The sequence below is a fragment of the Chiloscyllium plagiosum genome, chromosome 23 (assembly GCF_004010195.1).
Source record: "Chiloscyllium plagiosum isolate BGI_BamShark_2017 chromosome 23, ASM401019v2, whole genome shotgun sequence".
Taxonomy (NCBI): domain Eukaryota; kingdom Metazoa; phylum Chordata; class Chondrichthyes; order Orectolobiformes; family Hemiscylliidae; genus Chiloscyllium; species Chiloscyllium plagiosum.
Genome location: NC_057732.1, coordinates 16,991,114 through 17,008,957, shown reverse-complemented (window position 1 = coordinate 17,008,957; position 17,844 = coordinate 16,991,114). Strand labels below are relative to the sequence as shown.

The following is a 17,844-nucleotide window of genomic DNA, read 5'->3' as shown; positions in this document are numbered from 1 at the left end:
TCTGATGTTGCATGCATCAGTTTTATTTCTGCATTCAATTTATTTAAATGACTTTTTTTTGTGCTTTTCCTGTGGAAGCTGAAATTGATAATTGCAGGAGAGTTGTCTTGCACCCTCTGCTGGATTTGCACAGTGATGTGCTGTGATCTTCACAACATTACAATCGAATTGCCCTTGTTATAATGCATAAAATACTTGCTGCCCTTGATTATATTTTCTTAATAAATGTTCAAAACTAAAATACCATTAAGGATGACATGATGGCACAGCGGTTAGTATGGCTGCCTTACAATGCCAGGGGCCCGGGTTCGACTTCAGCCTTCAGTGACTGTTTGTGGAGAGTTTGCATGTTTTCCCCTTGTCTACCTGGGTTTCCTCTGGGTGCTCTACTTTCCTCCCACAGATGTGCAGATTAGGTCAATTGGCCAAGATTAATAAACAAAAAAAAAATGCCCCATAGTGTCCAGGAAAGTGCGTGTTAGGTGAGTTAGCTACGGGATGGAGGGGAAGATGGGTGCGGGTTGGTCAAGTAACATCTTTCTGCACTGCAGGGATTCTATTTACAGAAAATTAGTATTTTAAATGTGACTTGAACAATCTCTTTCAAGTTTGTTCTTGATATTTTATTAGTTAAGCATTTTGCATCTCCCAATACTATTTTACATGTTCAACCTTCTCTCAGAAGCTGTCAAAATGGATTTGGAGCCTTGAATAAATATTTTACTGACTGAAATAAGTAACCATTACCTGAAGAATAGGGAGTCTTTTTTGCAACAATCCACTCTAATGATGCGTATGTAGTTTGCTGAATTGCTTCTGTTACAATGAATCCTGTGTTGAAATCCAGCAAGAATGGTCCTCAGAAGATAAGTGTGCAACACCTTGTCTGATCTAGGTTGGAAATAGGGATTTTGACCTGAGTTGGAAGATTCGTCCAATGTTTTCAGGTTCTGAAAAGCCACTAGAATGAATTAAAAACAAAAATGTTTGTCTCTAAAATGGCACACACATGCACACTTCTGGTACAACTACAGGACGGTTGGGTTGTGATTGTTAGTGCATACACAGAGAGCATTTGGCGAAGGTATGCAGAATAGGTAGATTGTGACATCATTCAGTATGTTACACTGATTTGACACTAGTGCTGCTATTTCAGAGATCTGTGATCCAGTTAATGCAATCTCTTAAACATGCAAAGTTGGACATGTGCTCTGCAGCAGGAAAGACTACCTCATCAGTGCTATTTAACAGTGCACCTCATCAACAGCTGCAGCATATTCTTCCAAATTTCTCGATGCAAGTGCTGTGTTAATCTGTGTTAATGAGTTAAGAAAATGATCAGCTTTAAGTGAATAACAGTATAACAATGTAGGGTTGCATGAAAATCCTCTAGTGAGACTAGATTTCTTGATCCAGTGAAGCATTTTGGCAACAAATTTGCAAGCTAAAAGAATCTCTAACACTGAATAAGGAGGTAAAAATAAGTTGATTTTGAATGCGCATCCATCTTTCTATAACTGTATTGATTTCAGTCTCAATCTGCCAAATTAACTGCCTCCAACCGTCATGTGTGCCACAAGGATTGGTGCTGTGTCCATTGCTTTTTGTCATTTATATAAATAATTTGGATGTGAACATAGAGAATGATTAGTAAGTTTGCAGGTGACACCAAAGTTAGAGGTGTAGTGGACAGCGAAGAAGGTTACTTCAGAGTACAACGGGATCTTGATCAAATTGGCAAAAGTGCTGAGGAGTGGCAGATGGAATTTAATTTACAATATATACTTGAGTAATAGTCAAATTTTTTGGACTACTTTTTAAGGTTAAATTTATGGGGTCAACTATTACGTGGATTCTATTTTTATGGGGCTGAAATTCACACTCGTCAAAATTCATACCGTATCATTAGCAGAAGCCCGACTGATCTCTAAATGAATAAGGAAAAAAAAACTAATTATGGTAATTCTGAAAACCTAGAGTGGAACACAACAGCCAGCGGACAGGAAGACCGGGCGCAGAGTGGAACAGTTGGCAGACCAGAAAACTGGAGGGGGACGTGATGGCTGGCATACTGATTCATAAACTTTGATCTGTTATCTGTAAAGGTTGAATTTTACATGAGATGGATGGAAAATTCCAGGTTATTTGGCCAAAAATAGAGAGTCAGCTTTTACATGAGATTGACTATTACTTGAGTATGTACGGTAGATAAATATGAGGTGCTGAATTTTGGAAAGGCAACTCAGGGCCTTACTTAATAGTAAGGTCCTGGGGGGTGTTGCTGAACAAAAAGACCTTGGAGTGCATGTTCATAACTCTTTGAAAGTGGAGTTGCAGATAGATAGGATAGTGAAGAATGCATTTGGTATGCTTTCCTTTATTGGTTAGAGCATTGAGTATAGAAGTTGTGAGGTCATGTTGCAAGACATGGTTTAGGCCACTTTTGGAATACTGTGTTCAATTCTGCTATTGGAACGATGTTGTGAAACTTGAAAGGCTCAGAAAAGATATACAGGGATGTTGCCAGGGTTGGAGGGTTTGAGCTACAGGGAGAGGCTGAATAGGCTGGGGCTATTTTCCCTGGAGCATCTGAGGCTGAGGGATGACCTTATAGAAGTATACAAAATTGAGGGGCATAGATAGGGTAAATACACGAGGTCTTACCCCAGGGGTATGGGAGTTCAAAACTAGATGGTGTAGGATTAAGGTGTGAGGAGAAGGATTTGAGAGACCTAAGGGCCAACTTTTTCATGCAGAGGGTGGTGTGTGTAAGGAATGAGCTGCCAGAGGAAGTGGTGGCGGCTGGTACAATTGCAACATTTAAAAGACATCTGGATGACTATATGAATAGGAAGGATTTAGAGGGATATGGGCCAAGTGCTGGCAAATAGGACTAGATTGATTTAGGATATCTAGTCGGTAAGGATGAGTTGGTTTCCATGCTGAACATCTCTATGGCTCTCTGCGACTGTGCTGAGAGCACTATGCCAGGCAAAGGTAAGACCAATCACCACTAGAATGCACATGTGTGAGTGGGTTAATTTTGTCTGTGTTGTTAGAAATGTTCTTGATTAAAGTTGTGAGTTTTCACTTCTGCAGGACCTCTACACCCTTAAAAAAACACCATGGATAGTGAACTGCAGTTACATTTTAATAAAAACAGAAAGAAGTTCTGAGGAAGGGTCACCAGACCTGAAAAGTTAACTCTGATTTTTCTGCACAGAGGCTGCAGGCTTGCTGAGGTTTTCCACCAACTTCTGTTTGTTTGCTGTTTGTTTGTAGTGGCTGTCACATATTAGCCAGCAGGTGGCTCTGCACCAATGTGTCAGCTCTATCATGTGCTTTTGTAATTTTTCTTTGTCTTTCTGTATTTGGACTGAATTGTCAGTACAGAAACAAAGTAGTCAGACTGTGCTGTATTCGTACTCCATACAAGCATCTTGTCCTCACATTATCAGTGTACGCTTCTATTTCTCTTTTTTAAATATACCTGTTTATTCACCTTAACTATCTCTAGTGTCGTGAGTTCATGATCTAACCACACTGAGCAAAAGAGTTCTGAATTTTTGTTGGATTTATTTGTGTCTCATGTTCATTCAAACATCCTTTGGTTTAGGATTTCACAGAAATAATGGATATAAGTAAGATATTTCTATTAAATTACATCATAATTTTATTAGACACACCTCAGCTTTCTCAATTCTTACTCACATACGTAATTTTAAGACACCATCTTTAATTATCAAATAATTCTGCTTCAATTTTGTCAGTCTGAATTTTACATAAGTTTTATTTGTTTACTTTCTTTTGGGGTTGATCAATTTCAATAGACCTTGGAGTGACTGTGATGAACTCTGACCTAGAAGTAGCACAGTAAAGCAATTTGAAATTTCCTAAGTGTATGTGGCATCGACAATTTCTTTCAAGAATGTTAGATAATGGCTTTTAAGTGATTGCATAAGTTGCAAAGAAATCAACTGTAGTTTTCTTGGGTAATAAGAAACATTGCTCCTTGTGCCCTGATGATTTTTGACCTGGAGGTAGTACCATGAGGAAAGACACTAAGATAGAAGCTGTGTGTGTGCCAGTACAAAGTAGGGCTACATATAGATGAGCTGTAGGATGAAGGTAATCACAGATGCAGACACAGAAATCAGATAGAGACAAATTAAGGAACACAGAATTATTGAGAGAAAACTAGTAAAGCTCTGAGAAAATGTTTGGCACTGACTTTGGCAATAAGGAGAAAAATAGAATCCAGAATCCCCTTAGAAGCAAACAGGCTAAAAGGGACTGAATTCTATGAGATGGTCAAAACTCAGATGTGCAAAAGAACTAAAAGGTCCAGATTACTTGTTTTGTTTGCTGGTCAGTTAAAAAGGAACTCTGAAAAGCTACACTTTCAGAACTGCCTTAACCTGAGGAACAAGTGGTTCGTGGAGAGTGCCTTGTTGATGTTCAGTGTGGCCGTGTAAATCAAGGCTAAAAGTTTTTGTCAGAAATGACTCGTGACCTACTTTGCTTGAACAAAGAACCATTATATATATTAAATATGATGGCATGTTTCTGCAAGAAATGATATGAAAGTTTGTGGTTGTGTAAGAACTTTATTGACTATTAAGGTGAAATATACCTTTGTATTTGAAACACAATTTGCCTGTTAATTCTAATGTAACGTGCATTGGTTCTGATTTGCTTTAAAGTAAAAGCTATAAAAAGTGGAGTTTTATTATTAATTTAATTTGGGGCTCATTCAGTAGATTTAGCTATGTTGGTTTACAATCATAAGAACTACTGTGGGGGAGCAAACCATATTAACTGGCAGATTGTAAAAGATTATGTTAAGGAAATCAATAAAGGTAAAAACCCGAAGAACTGCAGATGCTGGAAATCAGAAGCAAAAACAGAAATTGCTGTGAAAGCTTAGCGGGTCTGGCAGCATCTGTGCAGCGAAATCAGAGTTCATGTTTCAAGTCTGAGTTCTGAGGAACAGTTGCCGAATCTGAAACGTGAGCTCTGATTTCTCTTCACAGAAAGTAAATAAGGTGTCTATTTTATTTTCAATATGCCTTTGTAATTATTTCTTTTACCCTATCTTCATTTCCTTTTGGCCTATTTTTCCAGAATGTCAAATATCTTTGAATATTGAGTTCCTTGCCACCTTGGTCACCTTGCTGCTATGATTCCATGATAGCTATCAATTCATACATTTATTTCTATTTATGCAATGCCATTAACTCATCTAGTTACAAATAGTGTCAGCATTTGGATAAAGAGCTTTAAACTGTGACTTTTTACCATAAATACTTAGACTGGTTCTAATTTCTGCTGTACTCTTCTTGATTGTCACACTTTGTTCATCTCTTCACTACACTGTACCTCTGCTGTTTTATTTCTTCTGATATTTAAATTTCTCTTCAATTGAACACTTCCTCTGCCCCTCTGCCCACTCTCCCCAACTAATTACTTTAAAGTCCTATGAAAAATGCTCGTTGTACGATTTGCCAGGACAGTGGTCCCAGCACTGTTTAAATGATTTCAATGCCAATGGAACAGCTCTTTCTTTCCCCAGCACTGGTGACACTGCCTCATGAATTGGAACCCACTTCTCCTACACCAATCATGAGCAACACATTTACCCCTCATCCTATTTACCCAAGCCAATTTTCACTTGGCTCAGGTAGGAATCCAGCAATGATTAGCTTTGTGATTCTGCTTTGTAATTGAGCTCCAAGATGCTCATTATCTCCCATCAAACCTCTTTCCTCGTCCTATTTTGTTGCTATCCACGTAGGCTATGACAAATGGATAATTCCCCTTCCATCCCAAGCTTCTCTTCAGTCCAACAGAGATAGCCTGAGCATTGGTATCAGGTATGCAGCACAGACTTTGAGACACTCTGTCTTTTCAGCAGAGTACAGTACCTATTTACCTAACTTTTCTATCCCCTAATACTAGTATATTTCTGTTTTTGGGACAAAATCTGCTCTGCTGGAATGATATTCCTAAGTCAACACAAGCAATGCTTAATACAGTGTTGATCACCACAACATGAATCATCATATTCTGAGACACAGGGCTACCAAAGGAACCAGTACACTGGTGTAATTTCTGCATTTCATATAAGAAGGTTCTTTATGGAAATAATTGCAGCTTATGAGTCACTAATCTAAACTTGGAAGTCAATCCAAGTTCAGTGATCGGTTCTATTTTCAAATATTATTAACAAACCAAAGACCTAGCCTATGTAAGGTACTTTAACTATCATCAATATATTTAGAAAATTCACAAATTGTGCTAACATAAATTATATAATTACAGACCTTGGAGTTTAGCAACTGGGAATTCATGTTGAGATTGTACGGGATGTTGGTGAGGCCTCTTCTGGAGTACTGTTTGCAGTTCTGGTCGTCCTGAGAAGGTTCAGAAATGATGTACCAGGATGTTCCCTTGAATGGAGAATTTGAGATATAAAAATAGACTGGAAAGACTGAGACTTTTCTCATTGGGGTGTAGGAGGTTGAGGGATGACCTTATTGAGGTTTAACAAATCATGGGGGGCAAAGATAAGGTGAAGAACAAGGGTCTTTTCCTTCTGGGGAAGACATTCAAAACTGGGGGATATATTTTTAAGGTGAGGGGAGAAAGATTCAGAAAGGAAATGAGGGGCAACCTTTTTTTATACAGAGTAGTTCCTGTTGGAGTGAACTGCAAAAAAAAATGCAAGTACAGTCACAACGTTTAAGAGAAATTTGGATAAGTTTGTTAATGGGAAAGGTTTAGAGAGATATAGGCCAAGCGCAAGCAGGTGGGATTAGTTTAGTTTGGGAACATGATTGGCGTGGACTGAAGGGTCTGTTGCCATGCTGTATGACTCTATATGAATTGGTTTTCTTTCTAGATTTTAAATGATATTTCTACAAATTATATGTAATATTATGGTAGACCTTATAAGAATGCAATAGCTTTTGCACAATAATTTATTAAACTTATTATAATTTTTTAGGTTGATGAAGGTATGCATCTCCTTATTACTGGCCCAAATGGCTGTGGAAAAAGTTCTTTATTCAGGATATTGAGTGGTTTATGGCCAGTGTATGGAGGAGTATTGTATAAACCACCACCTCAGCACATGTTTTATATTCCACAAAGGTGAGTACTTTAGCATAAATGAAACCACTTTTTTTCAATGTAAATATAATTCCAGTTTTTTTTTCAGACTTTTTTTTGGGAGAGTTGCCAATTTGGCTACATGTTATCTGTTTAAATGGTTCGTTCTTTGTGACAATTAAATGAGCAGAAAGTGTGTGCAAATTAATAAGTTTAAGAATGTGACAACTTGGCCTGAGATGTTTTTATACAGGTACATTTTTCTTAAATCTGGCTATCTAAAAAGCAGGAATGTTCAAAACCTGGCATTTTTACGACCTGCCATGCATGAATTTTAATTCCTATTAAATGAGTAAAGTAACTTACCCAAGCTGCCCTAACCAAAAACCAGTAAGATCCAAAATCTAACAGGAATCTGTCCCAAGGCTGCTGGTTTTTGAATATATACTTCCTTCCTAAATACTGGGCTTAAGTTTGTCCAAATGAAGTTGTCATCTGCATAAACATGATTATTAGTTTATTATTATAGTGTATTTTAAGAAATAAGTAGTCTTCTCAATTTAGACACCAACACAGTCATACTTTAATTCACTTATGTTCATTTAGTGGTCTGTCATTAGATAAATTCATCTTAAAATGGTTTTGTATTTTGTCTAATATTTTGCAAATTGGTCATTATACATATTTGTGCATATTTCGTTTAGCCGTTTTGGTTTTGTGAAATAGCATATTGCAGCTTGAGGTAGGAAATACATGAAATGAGACAAAAGCAAGTGTAAAATCTACTGATACTGCAAAAAGCAATTGAATCAACGACAAGCAGTCAGAAAACTTTTCCATTAAACGAAAAGATGGAATCCTAACCACTTCAGATGTTTTGTTCTTTATGTGCTCTTCAGTGCAGATGTTAACACGTTTTTTTTTAATAGTTGTCTAGTAAGCATTAGAACTGTGTTTGACTCTACGAGGATCAGTATCAAAACATTCCTGGTTTTAACCTAAAAATGTGGAAAAAAAGGTTCCTGGATATTTGAGATCCTCTCGGTCATCAGTATTTAAACACTGCTTGTTGGACCTAATAACATGCATATCATGCGATAATATGACTGCAGGGTTGCCTAAGTCCATCTCAATAGGTCTTTTTAAAATCAGATTGTTGATCTTTGTATCACCCAGTGTGAATGCTGTGCTTAGATACTTGCTTCCCTGGTATTTAGGTAATGATTGTCTTGTCTGTCTTCAAGAACTTGCCTAATTATACTGCATTGTTTCTTAATAATGTTGGCTGTGTTGCTACGTTTATCAATTACCCCATAATTATGTTTCCTGATGTAAGATTTGCCCCTTGCTCTTATGACACAGTAGTAGTGGTTTTACTTCTGAACTAGGATGCTCAGGTTCAGGTCCCACCTGCTCTAGAGGTGTGTCATAACTTTTATGAGAGGTCATTTGAAAATATCTTCCTCCAAAAGTGCATAAACAAGTCCTTCCTCTGTGGAAATAATGTGATCCTTCGATTCATAGGAATCAGCAGGAAATAAAGAAAGATGAAGGGCTCGTGCCTGAAACATCGATTCTTCTGATCCTCAGATGCTGCCTGACCTGCTGTACTTTTCCAGCACGACACTCTCAACGAGGAAATAAAAGAATCACACCTAATAGTCGAGTAATCAGAGTCTTAGAATTAGGTTTTACTGTCACATGTGCTCAGGTACAAGGATTCAGGAGTACAGTGAAAAGTGTACAAAGTTGCCATTCTCTGGTAATCTTAGGTATAAAAACGCAGTTAACAGAAGCCACCATCCTAACCAAAACAATCATTTTAGATATAAAGAACAGAATTAAAAATAAAAGCAGATATACAAGGAACAGTTTTTTTTTGAGAAGAGACGGAAATAACGGGGTTTGCAAGCATATTTGGGATGCAAGACAGTGGGAATCATCCAAGATGAGCTCAACATGGGACTAAGGATAATTTAAATTCTTAGGCTTTATTTAAATAATTCAGCAATATCTCCACCTAAACTAACAAGTCTGAACTTTACACTTTGTAATAGCATGTTCACTTCGGAGCAGAAGGTTCAAATCCTACTCAAAAATACTGGAATATGTACTTTGAGTTGATACTTAGATGAAGAAATGCTACTTCGTAGAGAGATACCACGTTTTAAATGAAATATTGAACTGAGGTCTGGTGTACCCTCTATATGAACCCAAAATGATTTCACATCAGCAACTGAAGCAACATAAGAGTTGTACTCGTAATAAAAAGTCACAAAATGCTGAAAAACTCATCAGGCCTGATGAAAATTCATTTCAGCCTGGATCATTAGCTTTTTTTCACAGATGCTGGCTGACCTGGTGTGTATTTGCATTTTGTTATGTTTATTTCCAGTATCAGCAGTATTTTGCTTCCGTATTAAAGTTCCACTGATGTCTGGCCAACATTTATCCCTTAGTTAATAGTGACAACAGATGTTCTGGAACACAGGAACAGGGTGAGGCTATTCATCCCATTTTGAAGCTGCTCCACCAATTAATATAATCATGGCTGATTGAACACTTCGTTGGCGAACACTTCGTTGGCAAACACTTCAGCCATAGGGTTGTAAATCTGTGGAATTCCTTGCCCAGGTGAAGTAGTTGAGAAAGTTAAGAAAGATTTATTTTTGAAAAATAAAGGAACTAAGAGATATAGTGAGAGCGCAGGTGAGTGGATCGGTCCACGAAAAGATTGGCCATGATTGTATTGAATTGCGGGGCAGGCTCAAAGGGCCAGATGTCCTACTCTTGCTCCAAGTTCTTATGCAGGCAGTGTCAAACCGTTCTGCCATTATTAATCAAAAATTACAAAAAGCTACTTTGAATATACTTAAAATTGGACCTTCAAATAGTCACCACCCTCTGAATGAAAGAATTTCTGCCTGTCCTAAACGGCAACCATTTATTTTTAAATTATACTTCCTGATTCCAGACTCCGCAACCAGGAAAAGCATCTTAACTGCGTCTACCCTGTCAAGGCTTTTAGTTATTTTGTAGACTTCAATTTTAGATCATCTTTTATTCTTTGAAACGCTAGAGAATTCAAGACCAGTTTTCCCAATTTCTTCTCTTGGATATTCCCATCATGCTAGGAACAGTCTGGTGAACCTTTCTTGTACTTCCTTCATGGCAATAATAACTTCTGAGATAAGGAGACCAAAACTGCACACAGCTCTCCACTGTGGTCTATCCAAAATAATGTACAGTTGAAGCAAGACTTCATTACTCCGGCACTCAAGTCCTCTTTCGATAAAGACTCACATTCCATTAGCCTTTCTAATACTTGATGCAAGTGCTTAGTAGTCTTCAGTGATGTGTTGACAAGGACACCCGAGTCTTTTTGCACATCTACATTTTTCACCCTTCTCAATTTAAGAAATGTTTTGCACATCTGTTCTGACCAAAATGGATAACTTCACATTTTTCCACATTGTATTCCATCTGCCTTGCTGAATCATTAAGCCTGTCCAAATCATCCTGAAAATGTCTTAAAGCTTCCTCCCTGCACACATTCCTGCAAAACTTTGTATGATCTGCAAATTTGGAAATATCACCACTTGTGGCACCTTATTGTCAGCATACATTACAACAAAAAGTAGATTTCAGAAATGCTTAATTGCCGAAAGAATATTTTTCAGATTCTGACAATTACAGTATGGGTGTATCTTTCTTTCTGCTTCTATCTCTTTCATTGTCTATCATCTTTAGGAATTGGTTGGGTTAACTTGCAATTGTAATCTGTATTGTAGCTGAGAATAAGTGTCGTGGTAAACTTGAGTTAGGTTTAATTTTTATCATTTATCTAATCCTGTTTGAAGTGAGCACATTTAGTGTTCTCCTGGTGTTTTTTTTCCATGAAACCTTCAGCAAGAAAAGCATCTGCTTAAACTAGATTGGAAGCAAAATGGAATAATTTTGGACTAAGAAGGCATGGGAGAAGAGTGCCAATAAAATTTTTAAAGATTGTAAAGGGGAGAGTCAGTGTCTGCAACAGTTGATAGAATGGACAGAATTTGGAGCAAACAAAGTGGGGCTGGCTCAGATAGCTGCTGGGGGTTAAAACCCTGAACAGATGTATTATGTCAGAAACTTGCCCACTTCTGGGTTTAATGTGGGTAATTTTGCAAATGACAAATTAGCAGAATTACAAACAAATCAAACAATCCCTCTCTAACTAACTATTCGCAAATAAAACAAGATTCTAATGGTATGCTGTTTCAATAATACAGATCCCACTTATATAAATGTAAGTAATAAGATAACAATAAATTAAAACTTAGGCTATCAAAGTTCACACAGAATGTGGCTTCCTGAGCTTTCTGTATCTTTTTCCATCACTTTCCTCTGTCCAAGATGCTGCCTTAGTTGTTTTTCTGGTGTCAGGAATATTATCTAAGAGTCCCATATACCTTTACGAATAGTTGTTGCTTTTTCCTGAGAGTTGGAAAGTTGTTTTCTCTTCAGATGGCAGTTGGCTCTCTCTTCTCTGTCCAATTGTCCCTATCATTATACCTGTGCTGACATATTAATTTCTTTACAACTGGATTGGTTCAAGGTTGTCACCACCATCAGATTTAAATTTTTCAATCCCTAAGTGTTTGGTTTAAATTAGTTGTCTAAATTTGAAAAGACTTGTTGTCTTGATAAAAATGTTGCTTGGCTGTTCAATACAAAATATTCAATCTGTGCAGCTGAACATTTACTGCTGTTTGGACATCAATTTAAATATAAGCACCAGAAAGAACACCATTGTTTAAAGGGACCATGCAATACTTTCCCTCGTTTACAATTTTACCATTTTTACACATCAGCTTCGCAACAGTAATGTCAATCTGGAAATGGAGTATTCATTTTGAACTACTCCAGCATTCTGGTTTCCAAGCTGTGTGGAGTTAACAAGGATCAACAAATACATGGCATGAAGCCACTTTTTAATTAAACCAACAGGCTAGAAGCACTTTAAACCGTAAAATTGGATAGTTGCTGAACTGTCTATATGAAAGGTTTGTGCTGTCAGAACTTGTTTAAAGAGCCAGTGTCTTTGATTTATAGGTGATTTCCAACTTTTTGGTGATCACTTTAAGTAAATCTACTCCCTTAACTTTACTTGATGTTAGCCTTCACTGTGGTGTGGATCAGCTTTTGCATTTCTTTGAAAAACAAGATCAGTAACACTAACAGAATGAAGGGACCAACATCAGCAGCCGCATAGTCAACAGCAGCAGCATAATTACCTCCTCCTTAATCTCACACCAATCCACAAGACGGAGGATAAAGACACAGAGAACCAACTCAAAGGAGGCAAATCCCCCAATACAGAATCTTCAGACAGAGGATCCGCTTTGTTAGCATGATTGAGCACCATTATCTCACAAAGCTCAGGCTTTCACTGATAGAAACCTATCTTCCTGGAACAAAATCTCCTTTGCTGTGTACCCAGTGAGAAAACATTGCAGTGGCCATCACTGCCACTCCCAAGAGTTGTGTACTTTTTTTGCGAAAGCCGAGAATTAGAGAATTGGATTATGCAGAGAGGATGCAAGAACTATATTGTGGAGGTGACTGAATAATCAGTGTGAGATATCAATGAGAAAAGGATAATTGTTGGTTGTTCAGAAGGTCGTGCGAGGAAGTGTCTGGAAAGAAAGAAATAATTGAAATTGCAAGGTGTTGTGTTAGATTAGATTAGATTTCCTACAGTGTGGAAACAGGCCCTTCGGCCCAACAAGTCCACACTGACCCTCCGAAGAGCAACCCACCCAGACCCATTTCCCTACATTCACCCCTGACTAATGCACCTGACACTACGGGCAATTTAGCATGGCCAATTCACCTAACCTGCACATCTTTGGACTGTGGGAGGAAACCGGAGCACCCAGAGGAAACCCAGGCAGACACTGGGAGAATGTGCAAACTCCACACAGATAGTTGCCTGAGGCGGGAATTAACTTGGGTCCCTTGCGTTGTGACGCAGCAGTGCTAACCACTGAGCCACCATGCAAGTGAATACTGAAGAAGCCAGTTTGTGGGTGTTGGCAATTAAAGTGAGATTTACCTTTCCTGCTGTTGTGAGGTGACTGAACCTATCTGGGACACAGTATCCAAACTTAGTAGACCAGACTTCCATTTGTAGGAAGCTGCACTGCATCAGAATTCCAGGGAAGTGTCTCCTTTGGAGTATTGTTGCTGAAGCCTCGGGGAGCGATGTAAGGTTCAGTTATTCTTACCCGTACTGAGCACTGTTTAACTGGAGAGCCTTTCTGTAACAGCATATGGAAAACCATTATGCACATGATTCAACAGTGAACTTCGAAGCAGGATGTGAGTACTGTGGCTGAATTAAAGGACTACAGCAAAGTATACTTCATGAATAAACTGATTTCCCACCAACTTCTGGCTCTGACCACTGTAATAGTGTAATGTAAATAAAATTCTGTTCAATATATCTGGGAACTGAATCTGGAGGAAATAGAATATTTGTATAAAACCGTAACTGATCTGTGTTACTATTTTTACATCCTATAACGTTCTAATCAGGCTTGTTCATAATTGTCAGCTTATAAAGACTCTGCTAGCTTTTTAATAAGCTGTTAGTCAGCTTTTTTGCTAGGTGAGCAGGTATGTATGACAATTTTTATCCAGAACTATTCAATGTATTTACAGTTGTAAAGTGGAATGTGGCACAGTAACAAAACTGACTTTCTGGTTGACATTTTATTATTTATTTGTGTAGTTACTTTTCGTGTTACATTTATAATAAGTCACTTAATCCAAACTAAAAACTACCAGGTTTAGTAAATTCTGTGAGTTAACTTCAGATTACCAAGTAATTGAATATTGCAAATGTTATTTAGTTTCATTGTGTTTATTCTCATCTATGAACGTTTGAATGGACAAATGAAATTTGAGTGAATTTGGAGTCACACAAAATTCTGTTTGTTAGATTTTCCCAGACTTTGATGAAGCACAAGTCAGCAGATCATTCTGCAGGGTGTGCTCCTGCTGCATCTCATCTGAGTCCAGTGTTTTTAGCTTTTGAGGTGTAATTCTGCTTTTATATTCCATTTGTCCTTTAGATCACAGTGATGTGTTCTTTATACTCACCAAGTCAATACAAATGAAGCAGAGCATCTAATAGAATCTGTAAGCCTCACACTGACATCTTCAAACACTTATTATTTATTTACTTACTGACTATTTAGTTTAACATAAAATATTCTGAGAAGTTCACCACTGATTTTTTTATGAATGTTATATACAGTTACATCCATGGTTACCCTTTAATGATCATAGCAAGTATAGAATCGAATAGCACAGAAACAATTTAGAACAGAAGTTTTAATGATTCAGGTCTTAATTGTGCACATAATTCTAATGTCATATATTGATTCATATAAAAATGAGTGAAACTTTCAATGTTTTCCACTATGTCAATACTAGCTAACCTTTCAGACATCAGGAGGTGAGAAAATACTTATTTCAATTAGAGACCCTCCAGTTTTGTGTACAATATATACTAATCTGTGCATTGATATTTTCTTGAGAATATTTCTGGTGCAGCACTGGATCATTGATCCACTTCACATTTGATGCATAAATATGTGTTTGATTTATGATTTGTTGAGACAGTCTCCACTATTTACTCTTATTATGCAGGCTTATCATGAGTTATGTTATCAATCAATTGATTAATTATTCATTTTCATCTTGATTTACAGACCTTACATGTCTGTTGGAACTCTGAGAGATCAGGTTATCTACCCAGACTCCGTGGAAGAGATGAGTGAGAAAGAGTGCACAGATCTGGACCTGGAGCATATCCTAGATATTGTTCACCTGAAGCACATTGTACAGAGAGAGGGAGGTATGCATCTGGTACTACAAATGGCTACTTTTTTTAGTAAAGTGCATTTTTCTACAATATTTTAATTCTCAAGGCTTCTCATTGCAGTATTTCCAAGTTTGGACTTCAGAGATGGATTGAACCGACAGGTAGTTCTTCTATAATGCAATGATTGCATTCTTGTGCAACCCCATGTTATAGAAAAGTCATGTTTTTGAAACAGTGCTTAAAGTGTTGATGATGTAATTGTGTTACAGCCAACACACATTTTAAAAGTTCACGCTTTAGAAACAGTGTCCCCAATTTGTCAATCATACAATATAGCCGAACGATCTGTAATTGTAAAACTTTAGATCAATGTTAGTTTTATCCTCTTAATTATAGAACTGTTTACTGTCCAACTTATTACAAGTAACATCATTGGAAATCAAATGATCCATGATGAAAACAAAGTAAAACAAAAAATGATTTTATAGGATTTTATAAGAGTTGTTTTGTTAAAATATGATTTTTAGCTCAAGAATTTGAGCATTTGGAAACATTGTAAATACTTCGAACTCTTAGTTTTGTTGAACACAAAAACCATACAAAATTTGTTCAACTTTCTTGCATATTTATTAACAGACTGTGCAATCATCGTTTTGGCTTTTACTAATTATAAATTTTGGGAAGTGACCTTTTTATTGTCCACAGTAAGTTTTTCTGCTGAAATGTATTCAACTGTTATTATTTCTGTTAGAACTTTGTCCCAGTATGTGGACCATTGTGTTTGACAGTTCCAAAGGGCAGATTTACATATCTTGTCGCTTGGTGTAATAGTCACTAATGTTATTTTTATTTATTTCTCGGGTTGGATTTCATAACCATCTCTGTTGCATAATTTGTTTTCAGTTTCGCAAGAGGCTTTATCTTTTTAGATTTTGCATTGCATTATGTGCAAATGGTTAAATTAATAAATAAGCATTGATTAAATTTTGAATTACATTTCTCTTTATGAAATAGGTTTTCAGATAGTTTTGAGATTTTGTTTGGACAGATTGTAGTCGTGCATTACATAAGCAAATTTAAGTTCCACTGTTGATATAGGGTAGTCTCAACCCTTTTCTAGTAGGAACATGAGGGTAGGAGATAAAATATAATGCTTATCATTAAATTACCTGAACCATCTATGATTTTTTAAACATTTAAGTTAGTTAATGGAATGTTGTGAATTGAATGAATATGATTTCCCAATTTAATATTCCCAAATGGGGACAATTTTGGATTGATATGCGAAAAGAAAAATTGACCTGTTTATTTAAAATTAATTTTCCTTACTCTCAAGGAGTTGTGTGTAAGTTGATCTGTTATTTTCTTCATTCTAACTGGAGAGCAGAGTCAATGATCCTCCTACATTTTAATTGTGTTGCTCATGGTCTGTTTATTCAATGTGCGTATTCAGCTGGGTTTCATATTAAGAATTTGAAAGAGAGAGAGAGGTAAAAGCATTACCAATGTCCTAGCTGTATTTTTCCAAAGCTCTGTCTCAATTCATGAAGCTATCATTTAAATTAGAAAATTCTACTTGCTACTTTGTTATTTAAGAATGGTGAGTCAAAAAAATGAAGGCATTATAGACCTGTTAGGTTCACGGGATGTTGAGAAATTATTATAATTTATAAGTAAGGACAGAGAAACGGACCTACTTGAAGATATCCAGAAGACAGAAAGGATCAGTCATGCTTAATGGTTCTGATTAATTTTTTTTTTTAAATTCCAAAGACCGTAGGAGATAGCAGAATGATGAATGGTATTTTTGTGGACTTCAAAAGACTTTTGATGAGATCTATCATAAGAAACTGTTAGCTAAAGCTGAAGCTCATAGGATTGAAGGCAAAGTATTATCCTCTGCCTGGCAAACTGGTTGAGTGGCAGGAGATATTTAGGGAGATTGCCAACTCCTGTTCCAATGTTAACCAATAAAAGTAATTATTTACTTTAACATCACAACAGTGACTATACTTCAGTGGGACTTTATTGATTGAGTCATCCTTGTTTGCAAGAGAGCACCAATGATGATTTCATTGGTGGCAGAGCATTTTGAGATATGTGCTGCTGAGATGCCCAAGATAAATACATGACTTTTTTATTATGAGTCATCAGTAATGAAATGAACATTGGGTAAGTACAATGGAATTATCATTGTTGTAGGATTGCCTTCAATATTGTTGAGGAGGTGATCCAAAACAAGGCTTTATGAAAACGAAATGTTCCCAGCATTAGTCTTTAAACAAATTGTCCAATGGCTGCTTGTTTCAGCTCACATATCAGTCAAGAAGCTAAAACACTTCAATGACGTAGAGGCTCTGGTTCAGAAAATGATTTCAAAAAGAGCACTTTACATAAAAAAGTGTTCAGTTTGGAACAGATACATTTCCTTTTCAGCAACTGTATCTCCTATCAACAAAGTATTAACATTATGTACAGAAGATCTTTGGCAGTACTTATTAATTCAATGTGACAAAATGCCTTTGCAATGATTTAGATCAAACAATGTCAACTCAGTTTAATATTGCAAGATATGATCAACGTACATTGAATGTCAGGAAAATGGTGGAACAACCAATGTCTGTGTAAGTGTTTTTTTGAAAAGTTCACAGTTTTATGATCTAACTTATGGACTGCTAGAAATGATAGAACTGAGAAACCCAGGTTCAGTGAAAATATTCTTTTTATTCAGTCATGTGACATGGGCTTCACTAGCTGGCCAGCATTTATTTCTCATCACTAGTTGCCCTTGAGAATTGATTGGTATTGGTAAACTGCCTTTTAGAACAGTTGCAGACCATGTGTTGTGGGGTAACCTACAA

At 36.8% G+C, this 17,844-nt stretch overlaps 1 protein-coding gene across 1 annotated transcript in view; it reads left to right on the top strand.

The window, feature by feature from the left end:
• Nucleotides 1-17,844, top strand: part of LOC122561656 (ATP-binding cassette sub-family D member 2-like) — a 90,138-nt gene that overhangs the window by 45,076 nt on the left and 27,218 nt on the right. The window contains exons 6-7 of the mRNA XM_043713607.1: nt 7,007-7,152; nt 14,871-15,016. Coding sequence (XP_043569542.1) covers nt 7,007-7,152; nt 14,871-15,016 — 292 coding nt within the window. The remainder of the gene's footprint in view (nt 1-7,006; nt 7,153-14,870; nt 15,017-17,844) is intronic.